Below are 25,942 nucleotides of genomic sequence, written 5' to 3' on the forward strand. Positions count from 1 at the left end.
ATGCCCCGTGTGCCCCCATCTGCTTCTTCCCACTCCAGTCTGGCCGAAGAGCGGTTTAAGGAAACCCAGGCTGCCTTGCCCGCTATGGAAGCGGCTAGCCCCGGAGCGGGCCGTAAACTGATTATGAAACTGATGATGTTAATTCAGAGCTGCATTTCCCAGCTGGGCACTCCCGCGCGCGCCGCTCCCGGGGGCCTCGCCCCCCACCCCTTGCCCTTCCCTCCCGCGTGCTGCCCCCACCCCCCACCCCCGCGCCGGCCACCCCGCCTCCTCCGCAGCCCCGGCGGCGCGCTTCACTCGCCTTCGCGCTCCTCTCGCCCATGGAATTAATTCCGGCTCCACTTGTTGCTCGGCCCAGGTCGGGGAGAGGACGAGGGTGGCAGCGGGTCCCCGAGTGAATTCCCGAGGAGGGACTCAGCACAGCGCGAAACTAGAGGGGAGCGAGGGGGTGCAGGACGCGAGCAAGCAGGAAGGAGGCAGCGCCTGGCACCGGGGCTTTGACTCAACAGCATTGAGACATGTTTGTAATCGCTGGCGTGCCCCGCGCGCAGGATCCCAGCGAAATCAGATTTCCTGGTGAGGTTGCGTGGGTGGATTAATTTGGAAAAAGAAACTGCCTATATCTTGCCATCAAAAAACTCACGGAGGAGAAGCGCAGTCAATCAACAGTAAACTTGAGAGATCCCGGATGCTTCCGTTGTTTAAACTTGTATGCTTGAAAATTATCTGAGAGGCAATAAACATCTGCTCCTTTCTTCCCTCTCCAGAAGTCGATTGGAATATTAAGCCCAGGAGTTGCTTGGGGGACGGCTGCAAGGGCAATGTCTTCCAAGTTCTTCCTAATGGCTTTGGCCATATTTCTCTCCTTCGCCCAGGTTGTAATAGAAGCTAATTCTTGGTGGTAAGTTTATCCTATATGCATATTCTTTTACTTTAAGATGCGTTTGTATTGTATAATGAATGCTGCAGTATTCTCAAGTCGTGAATTTGGGTGCATTTATGTAACACACACACACATATATATATTATATATATATTTATATATGTGTGTATATATGAACATAAAAATGTATCTTTAAATCAAATTTTTCTTTAAATTTTGTGAATTAAAATTTTTGCTAATTTTTAACACTGTGAAGCTTATCTTGAGCTCCATAGGGAATAGAAGCTATAAATTTAACTTTTGGTTTTTTTTGAGGTTCAGATTATGTTTGTAGTACATCATGTAATTAAGGGAAACCAGAATTCACTTCTCTAATAATTGTAAGCCCATCTATAAAATGTGCTTTTAGCTACCTCTAGGTAGTAAAAGTGAGTTCCAACACTTTATTTTCTGTCACTTGAGGTCACTAATTTTCAGGGTCTAAGGTAGGCAGAGTTACTAGGAAGATAGCTAAACTCCAAGTGGGGAAGTACTGGGGGCTTGAAATTTAATCAAAAGAGGTTATCTTGAGTAGTTCAGTGTCCCTAAATGCGGGTTTCTTGCTGGTAGGGGCCTAGAGGGTAGACTGCATTATATCTAGAGGATTATTTTTGACTGCGTTCTGTTTTTTTTTTTTTTTACTGTAAATGAACAGTGTTTTTCTGTCAAACATGACTTCTGTTCCCCGGATACTCTGTCTTGGGTCCCTCACAGTCACATAAGGAGCCCTTTTAAAACGTCCAGAACAGGGTGAATTTTCTTCCGTCTGTATACTTGTCCTCCTGTTTCGTCCATCAGTCAAAAGGAACTGCTATCTCCTACCCGTGTCGAATTGTGTCTGCTTTCGGTATTCATACATTTTCAAGCAGATCGGTCCAATTTGTGGGGCAAAGTGAGTCATTTTCTCTCGTCAGACGCCCATCCCCCCCCCCCGACTGCCTTTTACCCCATTTCTGGTGTGGAATATCAGAAATTTTGGTTCAGGTATATGGCAGAAAGGGGCAAGGAGGGGAGTGAGAACTCTAGCTGAGAAGCCAGATGGCGGGATAGGGGCTATACAATGCCTCCGTTTTCTGAGTGGAGTTTAAACAGAGGAGTTCTATGAAGCCCGTCTCATACTTTGTCATGAGGACAAGCAGGAGAGAAAAAGCATCTGTGTGCTTAAACTTCTGTATTGCTGACATGTTTTCAGGGGGCCCACCTTGAGAGTTCACGTAAATCTTGAATGCACATCTCCCCCCCTTTTTAGGTCGCTAGGTATGAATAACCCTGTTCAGATGTCAGAAGTATATATCATAGGCGCGCAGCCTCTCTGCAGCCAACTGGCAGGACTTTCCCAAGGACAGAAGAAACTCTGCCACTTGTATCAGGACCACATGCAGTACATTGGAGAGGGCGCCAAGACGGGCATCAAAGAGTGCCAGTATCAGTTCCGACACCGGCGGTGGAACTGCAGCACCGTGGATAACACCTCTGTCTTCGGCAGGGTCATGCAGATCGGTAGGAAATCGTTTCAGATATTGTTAACTACATAGAAACTCTTCTCCTAGGAAACGTCTCTAGTGTTTTACTCAGAGCTTCATCTGATGGGACTGTCCCAGCAGGGTGGCGGCCTGGGACTTCTGTCACTATGGCTGTGTTCGTGCCTGTCCTCTAGATGGCTAATGATAAGTTTGGGACTTTTTGAATTAGATCAGGAGGGGGTGGGCATCAACTACACCTTCATTTTTCTGATCACTTAATTTTCCTAAAAAGCATTTTGTGTAAAATAGTACCAGAACGCTTATTTTGGTTTCACAAAAGTAGATGGGGAAAGCTGAGTCATTTCTGTCCTTAAACTTCAAAACTCTTAACTGTTAGAAGTTTCCTAACCTAAGCCACAATTCAGATGGCCCAGACATCAAACTGAAAGTTGCCATCTTGCAGAATGCTGGATGAGCGGCATGTAAGTAAGGTTTTAATTTTCCTAATACAGATATTTCCTAAAGCTATCTATCGAGATATATGTTAGACACTTTACTTTTAGTCCCAGGAAGAATTTTAATTAGAAGTGATCCAATTTACATTTGTGTTGGCCATTGATATAAGAACACCTGCTTCAAAGGGCATCCTGGAAACTTAAAAGTGTTCAATATATCTTTCACAGTCCAGTTCTTTATTTTTAAATGTGTTGTTGAACTTGTTATTCTATTCAGGGAGAAGGTGGCACTAAAACTGGGCTAAAGGCAAAGAATTTGGAAAATCAGTCTGCCTCTGGTTTGGTTGAATAGCGTAGGCTACAGTCTGACAGATGTGGTCCTGTGTGTGTTTGCTAGTGAATATTTTTGGTCTCTTTACTTTTATGCAAACAAGCCCATATAATTAATATGACTGCAGTGACTCCTAAAATAAGAAGCAATTTATCAAAGCAATTAACTATTTATACTGACTGAAGATAAAAAGTTGGCTTAATGTCCGTCACGGATGGATAAAATGCTTTTTAAAAAAACCCTGAAAAGTGCATTCATTGAGAACAAAAAAGAGTTGTCAGTGGATGTTTGAGCCAAGTGGCTTCATAAACAACTAAAATAATACAGGACTGGAAGCCGTTCCTCTAATTGAATGGGAGAACGGTCTGCAGCCTCAGCCTACAGAGCCTCCTAGGGCTTTCCTGTTAATGATTAAAATGTGCTAATGCATATTCTGGGACCTGAATCTAGGAATTAAGCTTCAGGAACACAGGAGTTTTCCCCAAATATGGGCTGCCTTATGTGGTTAACTTGGGGTGTAGTGAAGATTTAATTCTCCTGCATTTTGATGATATTGTGAGTGATCCAAAAACATCTTTCTTTGTCAGCTATATCACAGTAACCTCTCAGCTTTGTCTTCACCTTTGCCTTATGTGGTCCCTCTATCTGCCTTCCTCTCAAACTTTGGGAGTTTTCCCCATGTGTATGAGTTAGTGAAAATCATATACCTCTGATGGTAACAAGGAAGGAAAACAGCAATTGGAACTGTTTTTCTGTATAGTCACTGGAACACAGCTTTGATTTAAGATCCTCTTTGTATGTAGCCTGTTTGGGGCCAAAATGTTCAGAATAAGCTATCATTTGCTAAGTGGATTTGAGCTCTGCTGAAGATTTATTTAAAATGTGGTCCAAGATTCAAAGAGCCTGCTTCCTCAGGGAACAAGCAGAACCCCTGGTACAAAGGCCTGTGTTTAATTGTCCCCTGTCGACTCTCTGGTCCTTAGCTGTGTGGCACCGTCTTGGTTGATGGGAAGTAGGCAGGAGCGGACGCTCGTGATGGCCCCAGAGGAGGGAGCCCTCCTGGGTCCGACCATCCCCAAGGCCCCCTCGACAAAGGGTCCTCAGGTGGCCGAGCTCTCAGGGCAGACAGCTGCTGCAGGGTGGCTCATGGTGGAACACAGGGCCTTAGAGAGAGAGATGAAAACTCAATCGATTTTTATGGAAGAGGAACATGAACCCCACCCCAACGGTGGAAAAGTTCCTTCATTTTCACTTTTCTACTTTAGGGTTTGTTAGATGAGAATGAGCTAAGGGAAATTTTGAAACACCTTTGATGCGAAGTGTGTGGGTGCCCACTCCAGAGCATGGAGGTCACCAGGGACGTGGAAGGTGGCTCTCCTCCCTGAGAGCCCCTATGATGGGGCCAGTGTCTGAGACGCAGGCTGCCACCCCCAAGCGCTCACCTACATTCTCGAGAGGCCGGTCCAGGCGCTGTACACAGTCGCCTCCTCATTATGAAAACTTCCTCATTTTTCATCGTGCCAGCCTTTCCTTCCAGCTCTTGTCTCCGGCTTGCCTTTGTTTGCCTGCTGTGAAAAGATGTGTAAGAAAGGCGCCGTCCCCAGAGGGTGAGGACAGGAGAGGCTGATCTCTCAGGGCGGAGCTGTCACCGGATGCAGTACTGCTTCCAGGAGGACTGGGTCCCCACGCTGCAGCCAGAGTGCACTTCTGGTGCTGACGTTTTCCCTGCAGTGACCAGCTAGCTTAGAGATTGCTACCAGGTTTGATTTCTGGGACAAAAAAAGAAAATGGTCAAGAATAGCACTGTCGTGCTTTGTATAAAATCCCTTTGATGCTCTCTGTATGCAGGACAGTGTTTTTTCTCTTCCTCTGTCTCCAGAGGATGGTTTCTCTCTTCCTCAAGCTACCTCTGTATTCTACGGGTCTCCCGTCCACAGGCTTTTCTGTACTATCAGTGTTAATCCTCAGATCACTCCCTAGGATCTGTCTGCTTTCCTCATTTCGCACCACTCCCTTGATGTTCTCTGCCTTGCTAATTCAGCTAGATAGATGGAACACCCCCACAGGAACTTTCTGGATCCTCCTGCCAACCACCAGCACACTCCTCAAGTTATTCATTTTTTACAATGTGGGGGGGAAGGTTTGGTAAATCAGAGCCATCGCCATTTCTGAGAGGGGAATCACAAGTGGTCGCAGATTGAGGGGCAGAAGCTCAAAGGAAGGGCAGTCTGCAGGTTCCCCGAGTTGGCAGAGCCACCCTCCTGCAGGATGGCCCCTGAGTACTATGGTCAGCTGTTGCTGTGATTCCCTACCCCCACCAAAAAAAGCTCTTTAAGAGAAACTGATCCTGGTACAGGGATCCCAGTGTCAGAAGGAGCCTTTTTCCCCCTGGGCATCTAATTCAATACCCTTATTTTATAGTTGAGGAAAATGAGGCCCCCTCATCACCCCGTGCCCCTAGGCCCAGCTTCAGCTGGCCGGGTATTAACCCTTCTCCCTCGTAGTATGACACTTTCATTAAGTGACTTCTTGTCCCATGTAGAAATGTCTCTGGGTACAAGTGGAAACTGGAAATTAAGATAGTCTATCCTCACCTCCGTTTTTCTCCATACAAATAGGGCTCATATAGAACTGTTTGACAGGGAGACATTCTTTACAAGTTTTAGGGAAGGAGACCCTTTCTCTTCTTTTCTCCTTAAGACTGTATTTTCCCCCTCTTTGTGTTGCCTTCCTGACACTTGGGAGTCAGAGGCTGCTGCGGAGTCGCAGAAGTGACATTAAAGAACGGCAGGCTGTTGTGCAAGTAAGATACCTTCTTGAGTGAGAAGCATCAGGCCGGTCAGCTTGGGAACTGAGAAGAGTGGAGAGTTTCATTTGTAACTCTCTAGGAACCGATTGATAAATATCCTCTGGGGAAGTCAGGAGCCTTGTTCTGAGTCAGACTTGATGCTGCAAATGGAGGAAGGGGAAGCCAGGTTACTACCAGTGGGGCCACAGGAGCGGGAAGGGAGGGGCGGCTGCAGTGTGTGGCTTCCCTGGGAGCCCAGGGCTTTCAGTGGCTCTGAGCCTCTGTGCTCCTGTGCTGTGGGTCACTCAGAATGAAAATAGTAACAAATGTTTAAAATAAGTGTCAAGAAGTCTACCCCAATTGTGTGTTTTCTTCCCTTGGTGACTTCTTTCCTAGGCATTTGGGTTATTTTCAGAAGAGGTGTATAGAACAATCCATCTCTGAGCATCCCGCCTTGGGCCCTGCGTGAAATGGCAGAGCAGAGGTGGGGTGTGTGGGTGTTAATACCCTCCGGGCTGGTTTCTGCGTGTTGGGGCGGAGGGCCTGGGTCCTGGGGCCTTCTAGTTCCCCCTCTAGGAGCCGGGTAGGTGTTCGCCGTCCCGGGGGCGCCCGCTGACCGGTCCTCGCCCGCAGGCAGCCGCGAGACGGCCTTCACGTACGCGGTGAGCGCCGCGGGGGTGGTCAACGCCATGAGCCGCGCCTGCCGCGAGGGCGAGCTGTCCACCTGCGGCTGCAGCCGCGCCGCGCGCCCCAAGGACCTGCCGCGGGACTGGCTGTGGGGCGGCTGCGGCGACAACATCGACTACGGCTACCGCTTCGCCAAGGAGTTCGTGGACGCCCGCGAGCGGGAGCGCATCCACGCCAAGGGCTCCTACGAGAGCGCACGCATCCTGATGAACCTGCACAACAACGAGGCCGGCCGCCGGGTGAGCGTCCCGTCCCGCCGCGGGTCTGGGAGGGGCCGGGGCTCCCGTCTCTCCCTGTGTCTCTGCGACTCTCTTCCTGTCTCCGCCTCCCTTCCTAGCTTTTCCGGCCTATTTCCCCCCTGCCTGCTCCTCTCTGTCCCTCCACTCCCCTCAGCCAGCTCCCCACAGTCCTCCCTGGAGAGGGGTGCACACCCCAGAAAGGCCTCCTGGAGCGGAAGCAGCCTGCCGTGGCCAGCTCCAGCCAAGGGGCGCCTGCAGTGGCCTGAGAAAGATCTTTCTCCGCCTCTTTAATTAGTCCCCAGTGCAATTGGCCAGGCCAGAGCTAAACATGCTGCTTAGGTTCGCAGCCCTCCTCCCTGGAACAAGTCTGTGGCTGTGATTAAGTCGGGGAGAGGGAGTTAGTTATTTATTTCAGTAGGTGCCCAGTTGAGCAAGCCCTCGCCCAGCTCCCGGGTTACCTCCTCCCCTCTCTGTGCCCCTCCTTGTGTCCTCGACAGCAGGCCTGATGGATTGAGGGTTTGTAAAAAGAGCTTTTCTAGGAAAACTCTCCAACCAACGGGGTGGAATTTCGTAGGTCTGACGATCAGGCCTGGAAGGGAAGAGAGAGGGCCTCGGAAGTGTCCAGAAAGTCCTCCCAAGGCAGCCCACTTCCCCACCCCATCCCCCATTTCACTCTTTCCTTCCCCTGGTGGGACTGTGCAAAGCTCCCTCACAATAGTTAAAAAGACCTTTTTTTCCTGCGGTTAAACACATGGCACTTTATGGCTGCTTTAAAATGAAGGGGTGAAAACTTTTCCTAACTTTGGCAGCACTGAAAACCAGGACCATTATTTTTTTCAGAGAACCCAAGGTGGGTGCCAGGAACTTTCTGGTCAGAGATCTCACTCTTCTGTGTTTTGGGGTGAGGAACAGGAATGGTAATCACAGAGTAACATCCAGGGGGCAGGAAGGAACCTGAGAGCCCCCCGGCCGCACACCCTCACGTGAAAGATGGGAAACTGAGACTGGAGAACCACTTCCAGGTGGGGGCAGAGAATTAGGGGATGGAGCTGTCAGCCCAGGCACTTTTTCCCTTAAACTAAGGCGTTGCAGCTCAGGGGTAAAGGGCTGCAGGTTTGGGGATTAAAGAAATCTAGGTTAACACCCTGCTCTGTTTCTGAGCCTCCGTTGCCCCATCTGCTCACCGGTTAGATGGACATTAACACTGTCGCTTGGGGTTGCTGTAAGGACTCACTGGGGTCATACAATAGACTGAACCTTGTTATCAACACTTGGCCACTTCTGAGTTCTAATTAATAAGGCTCAACCGAAGGGCTGAGTTCAGTGTCAACCAGTGGTAAGTGCTTGATGATGATAACTGAGTCCCTAGACCTAATGAAGCAGAGCACATGGGAAAGTGTGTGAACCCAGACCCCTCCAGGTAACCTGTTTCTTCTCAACTTGACTATGTGGGGGTCACAGAAGGACTCAACTCTGCAGAATCTTACCTGTGATGCCTGAGGGGTCAGATGGTTGCTCCAGGGGAGTGTGGCCACTCCTCTCTGAGGCTCCCCCTTGCTGGGGTGCCTATACCAGGGGTGGACTTTCTGCTCCTTGCAGCTGGCCCAGGCCTTGGAGTGGGCACGGCCACCCCACTGTCTCAGGAGCCTAGCACCTTGGTCCTGTTCTCTACCCAGCACACAACACCTTAATCTGCATGCAGGGCGCCCAGCGTCTCAGACCACAAATGCCTCCAGGACAGAGGTATGGCTGACTTGGGCCCCACTGTGTCCCTATCTGGTGCTTTCAGCCTTCTTTGGGGATTTCCTAAGTTTCTCTCATGGAGAGAAATCACAGGAGCTTAGCAACCAAGAAGAGCAGGTCAAGGGACTTCCAAGAGGAGACAGGTGGGGTCAGAGAGTGGGAAAAGCACATTCGATATAATTTCATTTAACATGAGCATTTATACATAGGTTTTTTGGAAATGTTATAGTTGGAGCAGTGAACTATGCTTGATCCTGGTGGATGAGGTTACAGAGAAGACGGTTTTCCTCCAGGATCGTAGGGGTGAGAGGAGGAAAGCTAGACACCGAGTCAGGAAACAGCATTAGACTCCTAGAAAGAGAATCAGGCTTCAGATTCTCCTTGAAGGGGAGTGAAGGTTAAACACGTTTGCAGGACCCTTTCCCACACTATCCACGGGCCTGAAACCCTTCATGTGGAGGGGGTTCGCTTGAGCCCCTTTGAGGAAAGCCCCTTCTGAAGCCCTGGAGGGAGAGGGTGGCTGCTGGGGCAGGAGCTGCCTCTCACGGCTCCGGCCTCCAGGTCCTGACAGGCCGCTGCCAGCAGCACGCCGGCTCAGGAGGCTCACTGGCACAGCACCGGGCAGCGGCCACCCCCAGACCCATGCTGCAGCACCAGGGGACTGGCAGGGGCCCAGCACCATGCCCTCGTCACCCTGCAGACCAGCTTTACTGATTGCATCCTGCCCGCCCAGTACCTCAAGCCAGCATCTCTTGGTTTCACCCTTGTAACGCTGCCGTGAGGTTGGCACCGCCACAATGCCCTTTGTAGATGGGGAATGGAGGCCCGGAATGGTGATGCCCTTGCCTAAATTCAGGGGCAGGACAGAATCTGTGTCTGCCTGGGTCCGGGGTGCACGCACTCAACCTGCATAGAGCATAGGGGCTGTGCAGGAAGCAGGAGTGAAGGTACCTGAGATCTAGGCCTGGTCCCCCTCTATCCGGCCTGTGTGACTGTCTGGGCCACTTACCTTCTCTGCATCACTGGGCCCTCGTCCAGTCCCACCCAGGTTACAACCTTGCTGGGAGGATTTGGTGAGATGAGAGTGGAGAGGCTGTTAGGACAGGGCTCGCCCCATGGCAGTAGGAACAGAAAGAGTGAGGAAAGATGTGAACCCTGACCACTTACCAGCTGGGCACCCATGGCGTGAGCTTGGAGCACACCTGCCTGGCTTCCAGTCACAGCCCCTCCTTCCCAGTGTTGGGCCGGCAGCACGCCTCGCTGGGCCTCCCTTTCCTTCTCTGAGACGCGGGCGGTGGAGCTCTTCCCTCACAGGCCGCTGCTGAAGGAGTCCAGGTGGTCACCTGACAGCAGTCTCCTGCTTCCAAAAAAGAAGCCGAGGCAACAGTTTTGTTTCTTGTTCCCATTCAAAACCAGGTAGTTTATGATGATGATGTGTAACAATGAGGGGCTAAGAACTGATTCATTTTGCAGACTAATTTTTAAAGAAGGCCACAAAAGGCTCCAGGTCTGGAGGACGAGGGAGAGGTGGCCTGGACTGAGCTGGCGACCAGGGTCTGGGTTCCCAGGTGAGGGCGCCTCCCGCTGACTGTCCCCTTCTCCCCGCAGACGGTGTACAGCCTGGCCGACGTGGCCTGCAAGTGCCACGGGGTGTCAGGCTCGTGCAGCCTCAAGACGTGCTGGCTGCAGCTGGCCGACTTCCGCAAGGTGGGTGATGCCCTGAAGGAGAAGTACGACAGCGCGGCGGCCATGCGGCTCAACAGCCGGGGCAAGCTGGTGCAGGTCAACAGCCGCTTCAACTCGCCCACCACCCAGGACCTGGTCTACATCGACCCCAGCCCCGACTACTGCGTGCGCAACGAGAGCACCGGCTCGCTGGGCACGCAGGGCCGCCTGTGCAACAAGACGTCAGAGGGCATGGACGGCTGCGAGCTCATGTGCTGCGGCCGCGGCTACGACCAGTTCAAGACGGTGCAGACCGAGCGCTGCCACTGCAAGTTCCACTGGTGCTGCTACGTCAAGTGCAAGAAGTGCACGGAGATCGTGGACCAGTTCGTCTGCAAGTAGTGGGCGCCCTGCCACCTGCCCGCCGCCCGGCCCCGCTCCCAGGACCCACTTATTTATAGAAAGTACAGTGATTCTGTTTGGGTTTTTTTTTTTTTAATGTTTTTTTTAATCCCTAAGAGTTGCAACCGGAACCACCCCCCCGCCCCGTTCCCATCTGAGAACTCTGTGGTTAATAATATTATAATTATTATTTGGCAATAAGGGGGTTGGGAACCAAGAAAATATTTATTTTGTGGATCTTTGAAAAGGTAAGACAAGACTTGTTCTGATGGTATAATGGATGGGGTGGGGGTGGGGGGAATAAAACATGCCCTTGCTGAGATGTGTGCACATCTGGAGGTCAAGGAAACATTTTCTTTGTCTCAGCTATCGCATGGGACAGGTAGCACCCCACTGCAAGGAGGTGGCCCGGAGCTATGCGTGACTCAGCAGCGGTGAGCAAAAGGAGTTCTTCGGTCTGGGGAGCCGGAAGGTCTTGAGAAACAGACAAAACAATGAGAACCCCACCCCTCTCTTTCCCAGGGGCTGCCAGCCTGAAATGTTTCCAAAATGTATTTAAAATTAAGAACAAGAATCTCATATCCCTTCAAGAAAGGTTTATCATATGTCTCACTGTCCTCCAGCATTCCATCTATAGCTGGTCCATTCTATTAGCTACTGAAACCTGGGGAGCAGGGAGAGAAGCCCTAGATACTAAAAAACAAAAAACAACTCCTTATATTGAGTCAGTTGGTTTAACATTCAAAGCTGTTGTGAGAATCAGGTTATCCACTTGGAAAAGGATCCCTGGATGATTCTGGTTCCAGACATTTTGTTTGGAGAAGGGCAGGGAGGTTGGCTTGGCAATAAAGGAAAATATACTGTAATTTTCTTAGGGATACTTGGTTAATAAATGATAATAATGAAAATAACACATGAATTCCATTCACAGATCCTCAACCCAAACTTCAAGGTACTTGTGTGCAGTTCAGCCCTGCACCAAAGCAGAAAACCTAGCTGAGGGGAAAAAGTGACCTCCGCCCTCCCTCCTTGACTCTGCGCCCCCTCTAATTCCGTGCCTTGCTGTGCTGCGGCCGCGTTTCCAAGCGGAGCTCCGCTGGGTCCCCTCTGATTGTAGGACAGGGAATGAAACCTTAGGAGCTCCTCTTGGAAAACAGCTCGCTTCTTAGGGATTTTATTCCCCCTACCACTTTTATTTCGAGGAACAGCAGTTTTCTATGTTTTCATGACATCACTTGGCGAATGGACGTCACGGAGGCGTGGCCGCATTTCTCCCTTCTGCTCCTGTGTTCAGACTCCACTGGCGCTTCCCGCTCCTCTGCAGGTGTCCCGAGAACTGCTCCCAGTGGACTTGAACAGTTGGTTCAGTGGTACCTGATAGCTCAGTCTCTTGTACATAACATATATATATATATACATATATAAATATACATATAGTTATATCGGCACAGCCAGTGATCTGGGTTCCAGTTTACTCTGGGGTTATTTCTTCGGCCTAGAGCCTTGTGGTCCTCCACTGCAATTTAAGTGGGGTTTTCCCCGACGGCTTCTAAGCTGAGCTCGGGCTGTGGCCCTGATGCCATTACATGCTGAGCATCTCGAGGCAGCTGTGTTTCTGAGGAGTCTGGAAGGTCTTGGTCGTGGGCATGGTGGTTTGAAGATTCCTTTTGTCTCCCCTGCTCCGTCCCCTGGTTGTCCAGCCTCGTTTTCTGCACCCTTTCTGGAGAGGGCATTACTTGTTCACTGCAGAGGTGGGGATGGAGAGGACACACTGCCAGCATTTCTCTTTCCTCTGTTCACTTTGCAGGGTGGAACTTGGTGCCCGTTAGACCTGAGGGCACCTGTACCGAGTCCCTAGGGAATATCCAGCTCACAACATCTTCAGCTAGTTAAAAAAAAAAACAAAAAACCAGGACACCTCTTTGCAAAGAGTACCATCACCTGCGTTCTCATCTCAGACTTGTGCTGTTTTAGAAGTTTGGGAAGACACATGTTCTGCAGCCCTCACAGGCTCAGTGGCCCTCAGGTCAGCCCGGCCACCTGTGGCTCTTATTGCACAAGGATATTCGCTCCCCCTGCCCCCAGCTGCAGTGAATTGCAAGCAAAAGATCTTGAAAGTAAAAAGCACTAATTAGTTTAAAATGTCACTTTTTTGGTTTTTATTATACAAAAACCATGAAGTAATTTTTTTATTTGCTAAACCAGATTTTTTGTTCCTTTCTAGTGATTCATGTTTATGAAGAGAGTTGAATTTAACAATCCTAGTTTTTAAAAGAAACTATTTAATGTAAAATATTCTACTTGTCATTCAGATATTATGTATATCTTCTATGGCCTTTATTCTGTACTTTTAATGTACATATGTCTGTCTTGTGTGATTTGTATATTTCACTGGTTCAAAAACAAACTTCGAAAGGCTTATGCCAAATGGAAGATAGAATATAAAATAAAATATTACTTGTATATTGGTAAGTGGTTTCAATTGTCCTTCAGATACTTCATGTGGAGAGTTTTTGAGAAAACATGAGGGATAGTTTAGGGGTGACTACATGTTAGAATAATAGAAGAGTGGAGAATTTTACCAAAACCAAACTATTTGGGAGCTTCAAAAGATTTCTATATGTAACAGAACAAAAGGGGAATTCTCTTTTCCTATATATGTTCCTCAAAAAAATCAAGCAGATGGCTTAAAGCTGGTTATGGGATTGCTCACATTCTTCGAGCATTATGCATGTAGCTTAATTGTTTTAGAGTGTGTTGGTGGTGTAGCATCTCCAAGAAGAACTGAAAAGGCACGTGCTTTTATCCTTGAAGAGAATCTTAGTGCAGAACCAGCGCATTTGGGTTCAGCACTGCAGCTAGTGCGCCACTCGACTTGAGCTTCTGTGGATGGAGTGTCTCTGTGCCCCTTGGAAAGCAGTTTTATGAAAAGCAAGCCTCGATCTGCAGAGAATGAAGGAAACTGAAGGTTCGTTGTGTTAAGTGCAATTAATACGGGCCCTTGTGCTTCTTGAAGGCACAGTGAGTCTGGGCTGCGACGCACAAGTTGATACGTTAGCCCCTTGCTTTTTTCTTTCTGGATAACCTTGCAACATATTGAAACCTTTTAAGGATGCCAAGAATGCATTATTCCACAAAAAACAGTAGACCAACATATAGAGTGTTTAAAATAGCATTTCTGGGCAAATTCAAACGCTTGTGGTTCTAGGACTCACATCTGTTTCAGTTTTTCCTCAGTTGTATATTGACCAGTGTTCTTTATTGCAAAAACATATATTCGATTTAGGAGTGTCAGCATTTTTTTTTTTTTTCCATCTCATCCTGGACTGCATTCAAAATCTTCCCAATACAGGAAAATTAGCGAATAATTTATATACAGGCAGCAGCGAATGGAGTTATGTTCAAAATAGTAATTATGGGCTTAAGTAAAAGGAAGACTGTTTTAAGCTTTAGTCCAGTGTATCTGTTCAGTTCTTTGAGCTGTTGACCTCCTGAGACCGGCACTGTTTAGTAGGCCATCCAAACCCTCTGCTTGTTCTATTTTCCAATACAGTTATCAATTTGTTTTTGTAAGACCTTATTCAAGCCACCAGAATCATCAAAGATGACATGTTACCACAAGTACTCCAAATAAGAAACTGTCACGGGCTGACTCCTAGAGATCGTTAGCCAAAGCAACCCCCGAAGAGTGAGTGATCCATAATGTAAATAGAGACAGCCAGAAAAGGGACTAATAGCTTGAAGGATATATATATAATGCAAATACACCCCAAGGCATAGGTCTGCAATACTGCATTAGCACTGTAAAATAGACTTCTAAAATATTTATTTCTTTAAAAAGTATTTGTTACTCTCCCCTCTCTGTGGATTGGTGAGAGCCAGATGCAGATGCTATACCTTGAAAGTAAGACAATGAAATACATTCTTAATATTGGAAACAGCAATGCAGGAATTAAAACTGAGTAAAAGAACCTTCTAATTTACCTGTTCACACAGCCCATATATTTAACTCTGATGACTGGATAATATTTTATGTTAGAGAAACAGCATCTTGTGAGCCAACTTTAAAAAAATGAATGATTAAAGGTCGGTATCATTTTTTTCTTAAAAACAAAAATGTATCAATTTTAATCTAGAAGATTTAATTAACATGCTGTCTCTGTATTTCAGAGGCAAACAAGAAATGAGGAAAATTGCATTGTAGACCAGTTTTACGTGCAGTGTACTATTTGCTGGGCTAGAAATGAGATAAAAATTATTTATTTTTGTTCCTATTTTGTACTATTCTATTAAAATCGTTTTATGAAATCAGTGCAGTCACGTGTTATGTTTGGCAGAGATGGTGTTCATGACAACTGAAGTTTAATGTGGACCTGGAGCTTGATGATGGCTCACAGAATCCAGAAAAAAATATCCACATTTCAGGCATGTACATCCTATGGTCAGATTTCAAGGCTCTGTCGTGGATCTGAATGCTTACCTTTCTTTTTGCCCACAGCTATTTCCCACCCCCTGCCACCCCATCATCTCTTGTTTGTTCTGCTGCTACTAATGTATAAGAGAGTTGTATTTGGGAGATTGTTAGTGCAGGCATTCAGCACAGTGACATCAGATTATGAAGACATTCCCGGGCAAGAGAAGAAAATGATTTGAGAAGAGAGAACAGTCTTCGGGAAATAGACGGAATCACCTGGAATATTCTGCTGGCTCCCTCTCGGATGCTGCCATGGTTGCCAGCCAGCTGCTGGGATCAGGTTCCTTACCTTGGTGGTGTTGGCATCTGAGGCTGGAGCATTCTTTATTGTGGGGGTGCAATGTTGAGCAGCATCATTAGCCTCTACCCACGAGATGCCAGGAGGGCCCCCCATTTGTGACAAGCAATAATGTCTCCTGACACCGGGGACTGTACCCCAGGGAGGAGAATCAACCCCCAGCTGAGAAGCACAGCCTGAGATAGAGGGACTGAGGTTCTGAGCACGCGGGGAAGGAGGGCCGATGGTGGATGGGTGCTTGCCCAGGGTGACACCTGAGCCCAAGAAGTCCCCTGCAAGCTTCCCCGTGTGGAGGACGGGACTGCAACACCCTCCAGAGGGCAGCCCGACTGAGGATACAGGCTCTGCATCTCCAGTGGATGCCACAAATAAGACCTGGCGCAGCCAAACCAATAAATATTTTAAAAATATACATAGGCTCTGAAGCCAGACTCCTGGTTCAGATCTTGGTACTGCCATTAGCGCTGTCCCCGTGGGAAGCTGTATAATCTCTCTCTGCACCGGTGTTTGAAGTGAGAGAATATTATACTGCAGGTTTTGTGAATAAGAGTTGCCATGTTCAGGATGTTCAGAGCAGGTTCGAGTCCACAGTGAGGGCTTGCTCTCGGTTAGCTAGCAAGGACAGAAGAAGTCTGGAAAGACTACACCCTGGAGGGCGGGGCCCCTGTTGTGTACAATACCCCCAGCAGCCAGCTCAGAGCCAGGAAGGCCCTCTGAGCGTTTGGGGGAGCTTTCACACCGTGGCCCCCTGGCTGTGTGCTGCCAGATGTGCTTTCTTTGACTGGCAAAACATTATAAAAAAAAAAAGAAAAAACCTCAAATTAGTTGCCAGCACTTGAAAGATGAGTATGTTCACATTCAAGTGTGCATTTCTGGCTACGACACAGGAAGACCTGGCCACCTGGGTCTATGGCGCCACAAGTCCCCAGCACAGGGGACACTCAGCTGCACCCCAGCAGCTGCTGCCCACCCCCCAACCCGTCCAGCCTGTGTGTCCAGTCGGCCAGGCTTTCTGTCACCTGACTGAGCCCGCAGGCTCACGTGCTTGCCGTGGTCTTCACCAGTGTTTTCCTTCTAAGTCAGTTTCTCAATGTCATCCTTAATGACATTGTGGCCCAAGCAATTGTGAGCAGTTGCCATGTGCAGTGTACCCTCGGAGGGGCTGACCACATGCCTCTTGCCTCAGAGACCCTGACCAGAGCTGCTCACCCCAGTGGTGACCCTTTGATGCTGATGCTGCCAACCCTGTGCTATAGACGCAGGGCCTCGAGACTCACAGGCTTGAGCTTCTTCACCCTGACAAGCGTAGGCCCATTTTACAGATGAGGACGCCAACACCAGAAGAGTCAAGTCACTCGCTTTACCACTTGTCCGTTGTTGAATAACACAACACACTCATACAAAAATTAGTGGCTTAGAACCATAGCCACTGTCTCCGCTTATGGTCCCGAGAGTCACTGACATGGGCCAGGTTAGCTGCAGGGGACCAGTGTCCCGCTGCTCTTACTTGGGGCTGGCAGATGGGCAAGGGGCTGGCTGATCCTACACGGCCCCTCATACACACCAAGAGCTGGTTCTGGCTGTTGGTTGGGCCTTTCTCTCCACACGGTCTCTTTTCTTTAGGGATAAGGGGTGCCCTGTGGCACCGTATCCCCTGCAGGTGAGATTGGAAGCTTCAAAGTTCCACTAGAGTCATCCCTCTGCATCCACAGGTACAGGGCACTGACTGTGGGACTCAAACATCCTTGGATTTTGGTATCTGAGGCAGTTCCTAGAACCAATTCCTGTGGCTGTGGAGGCGTGAATGCATATCACATCCGCTGCATTTACTGGCCAAAGCAAGCCCATGCACAGCCCAGATTCAGAGAGAGAAACGCACACCACCTCTCAATGAGAAGAGTGGTGAAGCCAGAGTGCAAAAATCCGCACCAACTGTGAGACGCTGCCCAAGACCTTCAGGCCGTCTCCCTCACAGGCCAAGAGTCCAAGAGGCCCTCTCTCCTGTGACAGCACCTGAGACGATTCCCTTCTCTCACCCCCAGAAGCCAACCGTAAGCCTGGTGCAGTGGGTGGGACGCAGACTTTGGAGTCAAGAGAACCTGGTTCCAAGCTCTGCTCTTTCAAGCTGTGCGCCCTTTGGCTAGTTACTTAACTTCTCGGAGCTTCATTCAGTATTCTCATGTGGATCAGGAGGCTATGATGCTATAGTGTGTAGGTGAGGATGGCTAATCATGGAAGTAAAGGGCGTGGCAACAAATAAGACCTCAGGCAGTGGCATGAACAGCAGTCATGGTGGCAGCAATCACGCCCCCTGCCCCCCCCGCCCGGCACGGCAAGAAACCAGCCACATTCCTATCACCCTGCTTTTGATGACTCATGAGCCTCCCTGATTCAGCAAATTGCAGGGTGCTTCCTCGGAGGCACTGGGAGGGGGCTCCTGAAGGTTCTTGATCAGGCTCAGGCTGGGGAAGCAGAGGGTGGGGAGTCCGGATGGGCTCGGCCTCAGCCCAGGCGTGCCAAGTCCTCCCCCATCCCTGGGAAACTCCAAGGAAGGTTTTCCCATGTCTTAGGAGAGACCTGTACCGCGAGCAGGGTGAGGAGCTACATCCTCTTTACGGAGCAAGATCCTGGGGCGCAGGAGAGCAGCCTGGGCTCCTGAACCCCAGGTGCAGCCTGCACCGCACCCCAGCTGGCTGGCGGCAGGTAACTGTGCCCTCGTGGGGAGCCTTTGGGCCAACTGCGCTTCCTTTGGGCCTCAGGTTTCTGTTTATAAAGTGTGAACAGTAAGACCTGTGCAACTCACACCACTGATTTGTTAGCAATTCCTCCCTTTTCCTGAACACATGTCCTGGGTGGCTTATTTCTTTAAGCTATTTTCTTTAAGTTTATTTTCTTTACATGACTGATTTCATGGCATCTGACAAAAAAAGAAGGGTCACTCTTTCCATTTTACAGAAGAAAGAGAAGTCCCAGGAAATTAAGTGTCTTTCCCAAAACTACAGATCTGGTCAGAAGCAAAGCTGTGTCTCTCTGATTACAGAGCCCTTGCTTTCATCCACAAGATAATAGCGCCTCAGGGTTACTGGGAAGAGACAAATGGCAGGCTAGAAACACTAGGAACCCAACCTTTCATTCCTGACCCAGGCACTCGTCCTAGTTTTCAAGCTGAGACCACCTCAGAGTCCTTCATCCGAGTTCAAACACTTGTGCAACGAGGCCCCGGTGTGGGTCAGGAAGGGTCCCCTCTACAGGGGAACCAGGCCAGGGAGACCCCAACGCTGGCTGTACCGCGAGCCAGCAGGACCTTCACCGTCTGGATGGTGGCCCCGCTCTGGCCACCACTTTGCTGTGTGGCTTTGGGCGAATCTCTCCCCTTCTCTGGGCCTTACTTCCTGACATGTGCACAAGAGTTTGGTCAGGGTCATATGACTGAGTTTGATTTCCTGTTCCGTAGTTTCGCCTCCCAGGAATGTGAAGGCACGTGGAGATGGAGAACAGGCCTCAAACCCCATTATGTGGAAAGAGAATGCAAATGAAAACTGAGGCGACACAGGGAAAGCATGTCAGTGGCACGTGTCCTCCTCCGGGGCACACGCTCTCACACCCACAGGTCCCTGCCGCGAGCCCTGGCAGGCATAAGGTGGCGGCGTAGCACAGCTCTGAGCCTCGAAATCAGAAACGCCTGCACAATCTTGGGCAAGAGCCTTGACCCTTCTGAGCTCCCATTACCTGGTCTGTGAAAGCGGCAACCCTGTGCAGGGCAGTGGGCCCGAGGAGGATCACCCAGGAAAGGGTTCACCTAGCGGTAGGCAAGCAGTGACCACTCATTCAACAGAAGCTCCTATCTTACTATCCTAACCCGCAAGCCCTCCTGTCTGCCGGGATCCCTCCCGCCCTGGAGAGAGAAGCCTGGGGCAATTACTTAGTGGCTGATGGCTCCTGAGTTATTCCAACACACTCGCTCCTCTGCATGCAGCTGGGCACCAGGCCTTCCACAAGGTGCGAGAAAGAGGACACCCTCCTGTGCCTCCAGCTGCTCCACGTGACCCCGAGGTCATCCAGGCCGAACCTTCCAGAGGCCGCGCGGCGATCGCCTATAGCCTCCATGCGCGGGCAGGAAAACCACACTCTGAGCACGTTCTCAACGAGCAGTGTAAACCACTTGAATTCGGGTCTCGCAAACCAAGAAACCAGTTCTAAGTGTTTTCACCTCTCCCACTGCTTCCTTCTAGATTTCATTAGGGCTGACAATTCGTATATCCACTTACAGTGTAATGTGATTTAAAGGGCTGACCGTAACTGTTAGCGATGGAGTTTTCCCGGGGCGCGGGGAGCTGAGAGGCACCGGGGACCTTTTTCCAGCGCGGCCGGGCCCCCTCCGCACCCAGGTGGTCGTTTTATAAGCCTGGATGTGGCTCGTCAGGCGCGGCGTCCGTCCTCAGAGACGGGAGGGCCTGCCTCTTGGCCCCATTCCCTCTTCACCCCACAGTCACTTTTGTTCTTGGAGGCCGAGCTGTCTTGGAGTTTTCGGCATGCGATAAAACACGCCCGACCGCAGGCCCCGCGTCGAGCCAGGACGGCTGGGGGAGAAGCCAAGCCCCTTGGCCGGCCGGCTGCATGGTTAGGCGGAATTGATAGTGTGTGTCCTGCTCTGCGGCTTTCCTTTTTGTTTTGGCTTCGTAACTAAAACAGAGCTGATGCCTCGGAGATGGGCTGTTCAGCTTTATTTTATTCCCATCAGTGTTTCATACACATTGTGTGTGTTTGTGTGTGTGTTTGCGGGGGAGGTAAGCAGTTATCATGGATTGAATGTGGGTTTGAATCCTCGCCCTCTCTCGCTTGGGGACGTCAGGCACGACCTTCTGCCTCTCTTTGGGTATCCATTTCCTCATCTGGAACAGGAAGCTGGGTGTTCCTTCCATGCAATAATTAATTAGGTGAAGTATCTAGAACAGCACTGTCCAGTGCAGGAGCCACTAGTCACATACAGCTATTTCAATTTAAGTAAAACACAAAAGATCCCACATGCTGCAGCTAAGACCTGAAACAGCCAAATCAAGAAAGAAGATGCCATTCATTTAAAAAACAATAAAATACCCAGTTCCTCATTGCACTAGCTGTGCTTCACATGCTTAACAGTCACACATCCAAAGTGACAGTGATGCTACAGGGCTTTCCCACACTGAGAACAGTTCTGCTGGGAGCGCTGGCCTGGAACCGCACCTTGACCCACTAGACACTCAAGATGGGCCAGCAGGAGGAACAGGGGGCCACCACCGGCACCAGCACCAGCGCCTGCAGTGGACAGGGGCTGATTCAAACCAGAAAAACCTCATCCACAGTGCCGCTTCCCTGGAATGGAGAATGTGAAACTCACAATTCAGCTGTCTTGTTGCAAGGACCCGTTTCTTGTACATAGAATGCCCAAATGTGGGAAAATACTCCACAGAGAGGCAGACGCAACAAGAACAGCCAAGACTGCAACGTGCAAAATGGAGGCTGTCACCGCACAGGTGTGCAGTGCCATCGGTTCTGGACCACGTTAGTTACGGTTCTTTTGGCGGCAGTCCCAGAACCCCGCTCCAGCTGGAGGGAGCCAGCGCTCCATGGAAGATGGTGTCATGTCTCCTGGAAGCCAAGGAGGCCTCGAGCCAGGGGGTGGCTCCGGGGGCCTCGGATCAGAGAGGCGCGGGCCTGCTTCTGCCGCGTGCTCCAGAATCAGCTGGGATTTTCTGAGGGACAGACGCTGGAGCCCTCTTTTGGACAGCAGACTCACTGTGGTCAGAGGGAGTCCCGGGAGTCTGCTCCTTCCGGGAGCCTTGGGTGTTCCAGATGTTCCCTCCCACGTCTCCTGTGTTTCTAGAAATCTCCCTGTCAGGTTGAACACCAGGACCCTGAGTGGGGACCTGCCATTCTTCAGTCAGCACGCGTGGGGGTGGGGGTGGGGAGCTGAGCCCAACTCCTGGGGTCTAAATCCCTAGAATTAATGTGGGACCCTGCAGCCCCCATTCTGGGTCTTTATTCAAAAGGACCCGAATCAGGATCTCAAAAAGCTGTCTGCACTCCCATCCTCACTGCAGGTTTATTCACAACAGCTGAGACCTGAAAAGAGCCTACACATCCACCAGCAAATGAATGGATAACGTACACACACAAGGAAATAGTATTCAGCTTCAAAAAAACCAAAAAACCCAGAAATCCTGCAGTACGTGACAACACAGATGAAACTGGAGGACAGACGTTACGCTAAGCGAAGGAAGCCAGCACAGGACAGGTACCGCGTGATTCCACTTACATGAAATGTCCAGAAGAGCCCAGCGCCTACAGAGAGAGAGACTAGAAGGGCGGTTGCCAGGGGATGGAGGGGAGGGGGAGATGAGGGCTGCTGTTCAAGGGTATAGGGTTTCAGGCATGCAAGAAGGATAAATTCTTGCGACCTGCTGTACACCCCTGCGCCTGCCGTTAACAATACTGTATTGTACAGTTAAAATTTGTTAAGAGGTAGATCTCATGTTAAGTGTTCTTACCACAATTTAAAGGGGGGGAAAAAAAGAGGGAGAGAGAATTCTGATGAGGTGTCCAGAGAGCGCAGACACGGCTCCTGCAGGGCAATGCCGTTTCAGGACTGTATTTTGTGACGTCTAGGGGCGGTGAGGCAGTCTGTCATGCAGTCACAGATAACTGATGCAAAGAGCTATATTTTATTTTCTTTTGGGGGGGAAACCATTTCTCTTACTATTTAATGTGTTGTTGATTTTGCAACTTTTCAGTGAAAAACTTAGTCCTGAGAACACGTAATTTTAATGGGTGTGTCACACGCCTGACTTGCTGATATCCAGGGGTCTTCATCTCATTTTTGCTCTTAGACTAAATGCTCTATTTCATAATGGAAATGAATGGGGAAAACTTCGTCTGTGTGTGGATGGGGAATGTCTGAATAGCATGCACAAAAGTGTTCACAGCAGCAGAGTCAGTGTTTAATTTGATTAATGTTTATAACATTGATAATGAATTTTTTTCAACTAAGTCATTTTAACATATAAAAGGATATATGAAATAATGGTTGACGTGTGTGATTACGCCTGGGAAAACTGTGGAAAACGATCTGTCGGCTACCTTCAGGCGTGAAGTTAGAGAAGTTTTGGGTCCCAAGGGTGGAGGGTCGCTGAGGAGTTCGGCAGTTGTTACCACACTCCTCCCTGCCCAGGAGTCAGAGAAGCAGGATGTGCTAGGAGCGTTCCAGAATGTCAGGCTAAGGGCTCCCAAGGAGTTTGCTCTTTGTACTTGGGACAGTGCTCTGTGCTGATAATTTTGTAAAAGTGCTGAAGGAACAGATGAAGAAAGAAGTTCAGTCAGACTCACGGGGTGAAGCTTGGAGAGGGGGGAGAATCGGAACGCTAGTGGTAAAGAACTCACCTGCCAGTGCAGGAGGTGTAAGAGATGTGGGTTCGATCCCTGGGTCAGGAAGATCCCCTGGGCACGGCCAGCCACTCCAGTCTTCTTGCCTGGAGAATCCCACGGACAGAGGAGCCTGGTGGGCTGCCGTCCACAGGGTCGCATAGAGTCAGACAGCACTGAAGGGACTAAGCGTGTACACACGCGTACATGGTGTAGCTTGGAGAGCAGGGATAATTGGAGGACGTTTACTCAACACAGAGCATCTGGGTTCCCTTGCATCTCTGACCTGGGGCTGGAAGTCCAGGGGACCAAGGACATGTAGCTGAGCAGCTGTGGCTTTCAGTGGGGGTGACTGAGGAACTGTGCCAAACCGTAGTGGAAACCGGTCCACTCAGCCAGCAGTCAAGGGAAGCAAAGCTGTGGTGAGCACGGGGAGGTCCTCCTATTCGAGGCTGCGGTAAAGCGGGATGGCAAGCTCCTAGCAGGCAATGCAGCCCAGCCAACGGAGGAAGCTGGGAGGGAGCTCCCCCTTGGTTTCAACAGAGCTGCCTGCCCCCTTGCCATGGACGTGTTTTCTCAACGACTTGAAGACAGAAATGAATTAATGGCTTCTTACTCATTTGTTCACTTGCTATCTTGCTTGCAAATGAGAACTTTCATTACTATTATTATTCATAATTATAAATTTATAATTTATATGTACAATTATTAATATCAAATAATGTTTTGCACCTCAAAGTCTCTTGGGTTTAGTATCAATATGGCTATGGTTGTCTTCTTTTGGTTGGTACTTGTCTCTTTCAATCCTTTTATTCAAGTGCTCTGAATCTTTAGATTTTAAGTGTTTCTTCTAAACATCTGGAGTTGGATTTTCTTTACTCTGGCAACCTTTACCCTTTGTCTTTTAACTGAAAAGTCAGTTCATTATAGTGACTGTGATCACTGATGTATTTTGAGCTTTCTATTTGTCCTACTTTTTCTTTTTTGGGGCTTCCCTGGTGGCTCAGCTGGTAAAGAATCCACCTGGTTCGATCCCTGGGTTGGGAAGATCCCCTGGAGAAGCGAACAGCTACCCACTCCAGTATTCTGGTCTGGAGAATTCCATGGACTATTCCATGGGGTTGCAAAGAGTCAGACACGACTGAGAGACTTTCACTCACTTTCTTTCATTAATCTTCCTTTTCCTTTGGGGTGAGTAGTGTTTCTTTTTCCTCATTCCATTGTCTGGCTTTTTGTTTTGAAAATCACAGTTCCTATTTTTTGACAGTGTGGATAACCATATGCTTAAACATTTACATTGAGGACAGTCTAATATTAATCAGTACCTTGATCCTCATCTCAAACAATGCAAGGTTCTTAGATCATTTCAGTTTTAGTTTTACTCGCAATGGATCTGCTCTTATTTGACCAGTGTGTTAGCTGTTTAATGCCCTATAATAGACACTGCAAGCATTATTTTATACAGTGTTTAGATTTTCCAGTATATTTGCCAAGATCTTGGTTCTCAGACCATCTGTGTGATCGGTACTGACCTTGCCTAGTGCTGGAAGTACAGCCTTTAGATGTTCTTTTGGTGAGTTATCTTAGTGGGAATTAGCTTTTATTTTATGGAAAATGCTTTTATTTAACCATCAGTCTTAAGTGGATGTTTTTCTGGGTATAAATGACAGTTCTTCATCCATTTCTTTCAGTTCAGTTCAGTTCAGTCGATCAGTCGTGTCCGACTCTTTGCGACCCCATGAATCGCAGCACGCCAGGCCTCCCTGTCCATCACCATCTCCCAGAGTTCACTCAGACTCACGTTCATTGAGTCAGTGATGCCATCCAGCCATCTCATCCTCAGTCGTCCCCTTCTCCTCCTGCCCCCAATCCCTCCCAGCATCAGAGTCTTTTCCAATGAGTCAACTCTTCACATGAGGTGGCCAAAGTACTGGAGTTTCAGCTTTAGCATCATTCCTTCCAGAGAACACCCAGGGCTGATCTCCTTTACAATGGACTGGTTGGATCTCCTTGAAGTCCAAGGGACTCTCAAGAGTCTTCTCCAACACCACAGTTCAAAAGCATCAGTTCTTCAGCACTCAGCTTTCTTCACAGTCCAACTTTCATATCCATACATGACTACTGGAAAAACCATAGCCTTGACTAGATGGACCTTTGTTGGCACAAAATATTATGATAACCAAGCTGTGTGCTAGACACTGAGGAATCGGGTGTAAACTGGTGCACACTCTCTCTGTGTTCCTATGGGATTAACCAGATGGGAAAACAGACACTCAAACCGCTACACCCACAAACATGACAGTGTCGGTAACTGACATGAAGGGTCCACCATGCTCTGCTTGCATGAGGGAGCTCGTCCTAGTCGGGGAACCAGGAAAGGCTTCCCTCAGAGAAATGAAAATTGAGTTGGGGATTAAAGCAAAGCTCAGTGAATAAGTTGGAGGTGCCCTGGGCACAGGCAGAGTTGGAAAGAGTGGAGTTGGGAGAGTATTCCAGCCACAAGAAATAGCAAATGCAGAGGCCCTGTGTGGCATGGCATGTCTGAGAAGCTGGAAGATGGCCAGTGGGACTAGCTGACCAAGAATGGAGGTAACAGTGGCCAGCGAGGCTGGGAAGTTCCGCTGGAGGTCTGAAGAATCTGCAAGAAGAGCTTGCAGATTGTGGTGAAGATTTGGGGCCTTCTACTAAAATAATATCTTTCTATTTAGAATTCATAGTGGAGAAGTTGAAGGAAGGAGATAAGGAAAGAGGAAAGGCAGCTAGCCAGACAGGTTTGATTCCCAAGGATAAGACCCTGTCTAAAGTACAAGGCACTTGCTATCAAAGTCCTTCTGCTAATATGTCTGTAGCCAGACATATACCTAAACTTCCCACCTATGGTGTTCACAACTTGCTAAAGCTCATTTCATCTAAAAGAGAAAGGCAGATAATCAACAACTTTTCCTTGACTCACTTTTCAAAATAGTTGACAAAAAGCATTAAAGTCAGTGTCAGCAACCTCCTGTCCCATCCTCTACTCCTGCCCTCTGTCTCTCCCCAAATACACCATGGAAAAAAGACAGTCTCTCTTCAGCAAG

At 49.1% G+C, this 25,942-nt stretch overlaps 1 protein-coding gene across 1 annotated transcript; it reads left to right on the forward strand.

Annotated features, from left to right (window-relative positions):
* Nucleotides 1-821: 821 nt before the first annotated feature.
* WNT5A (Wnt family member 5A) lies at nucleotides 822-10,695 on the forward strand. Its single transcript, XM_068982672.1, has 4 exons — nucleotides 822-901; nucleotides 2,172-2,422; nucleotides 6,593-6,885; nucleotides 10,237-10,695. The coding sequence occupies exons 1-4, from the start codon at nucleotides 822-824 to the stop codon at nucleotides 10,693-10,695; spliced, it is 1,083 nt and encodes a 360-aa protein (XP_068838773.1).
* The last annotated feature ends 15,247 nt before the right edge of the window (nucleotides 10,696-25,942 follow it).

The sequence above is a fragment of the Capricornis sumatraensis genome, chromosome 10 (assembly GCF_032405125.1).
Source record: "Capricornis sumatraensis isolate serow.1 chromosome 10, serow.2, whole genome shotgun sequence".
Taxonomy (NCBI): Eukaryota; Metazoa; Chordata; class Mammalia; order Artiodactyla; family Bovidae; genus Capricornis; species Capricornis sumatraensis.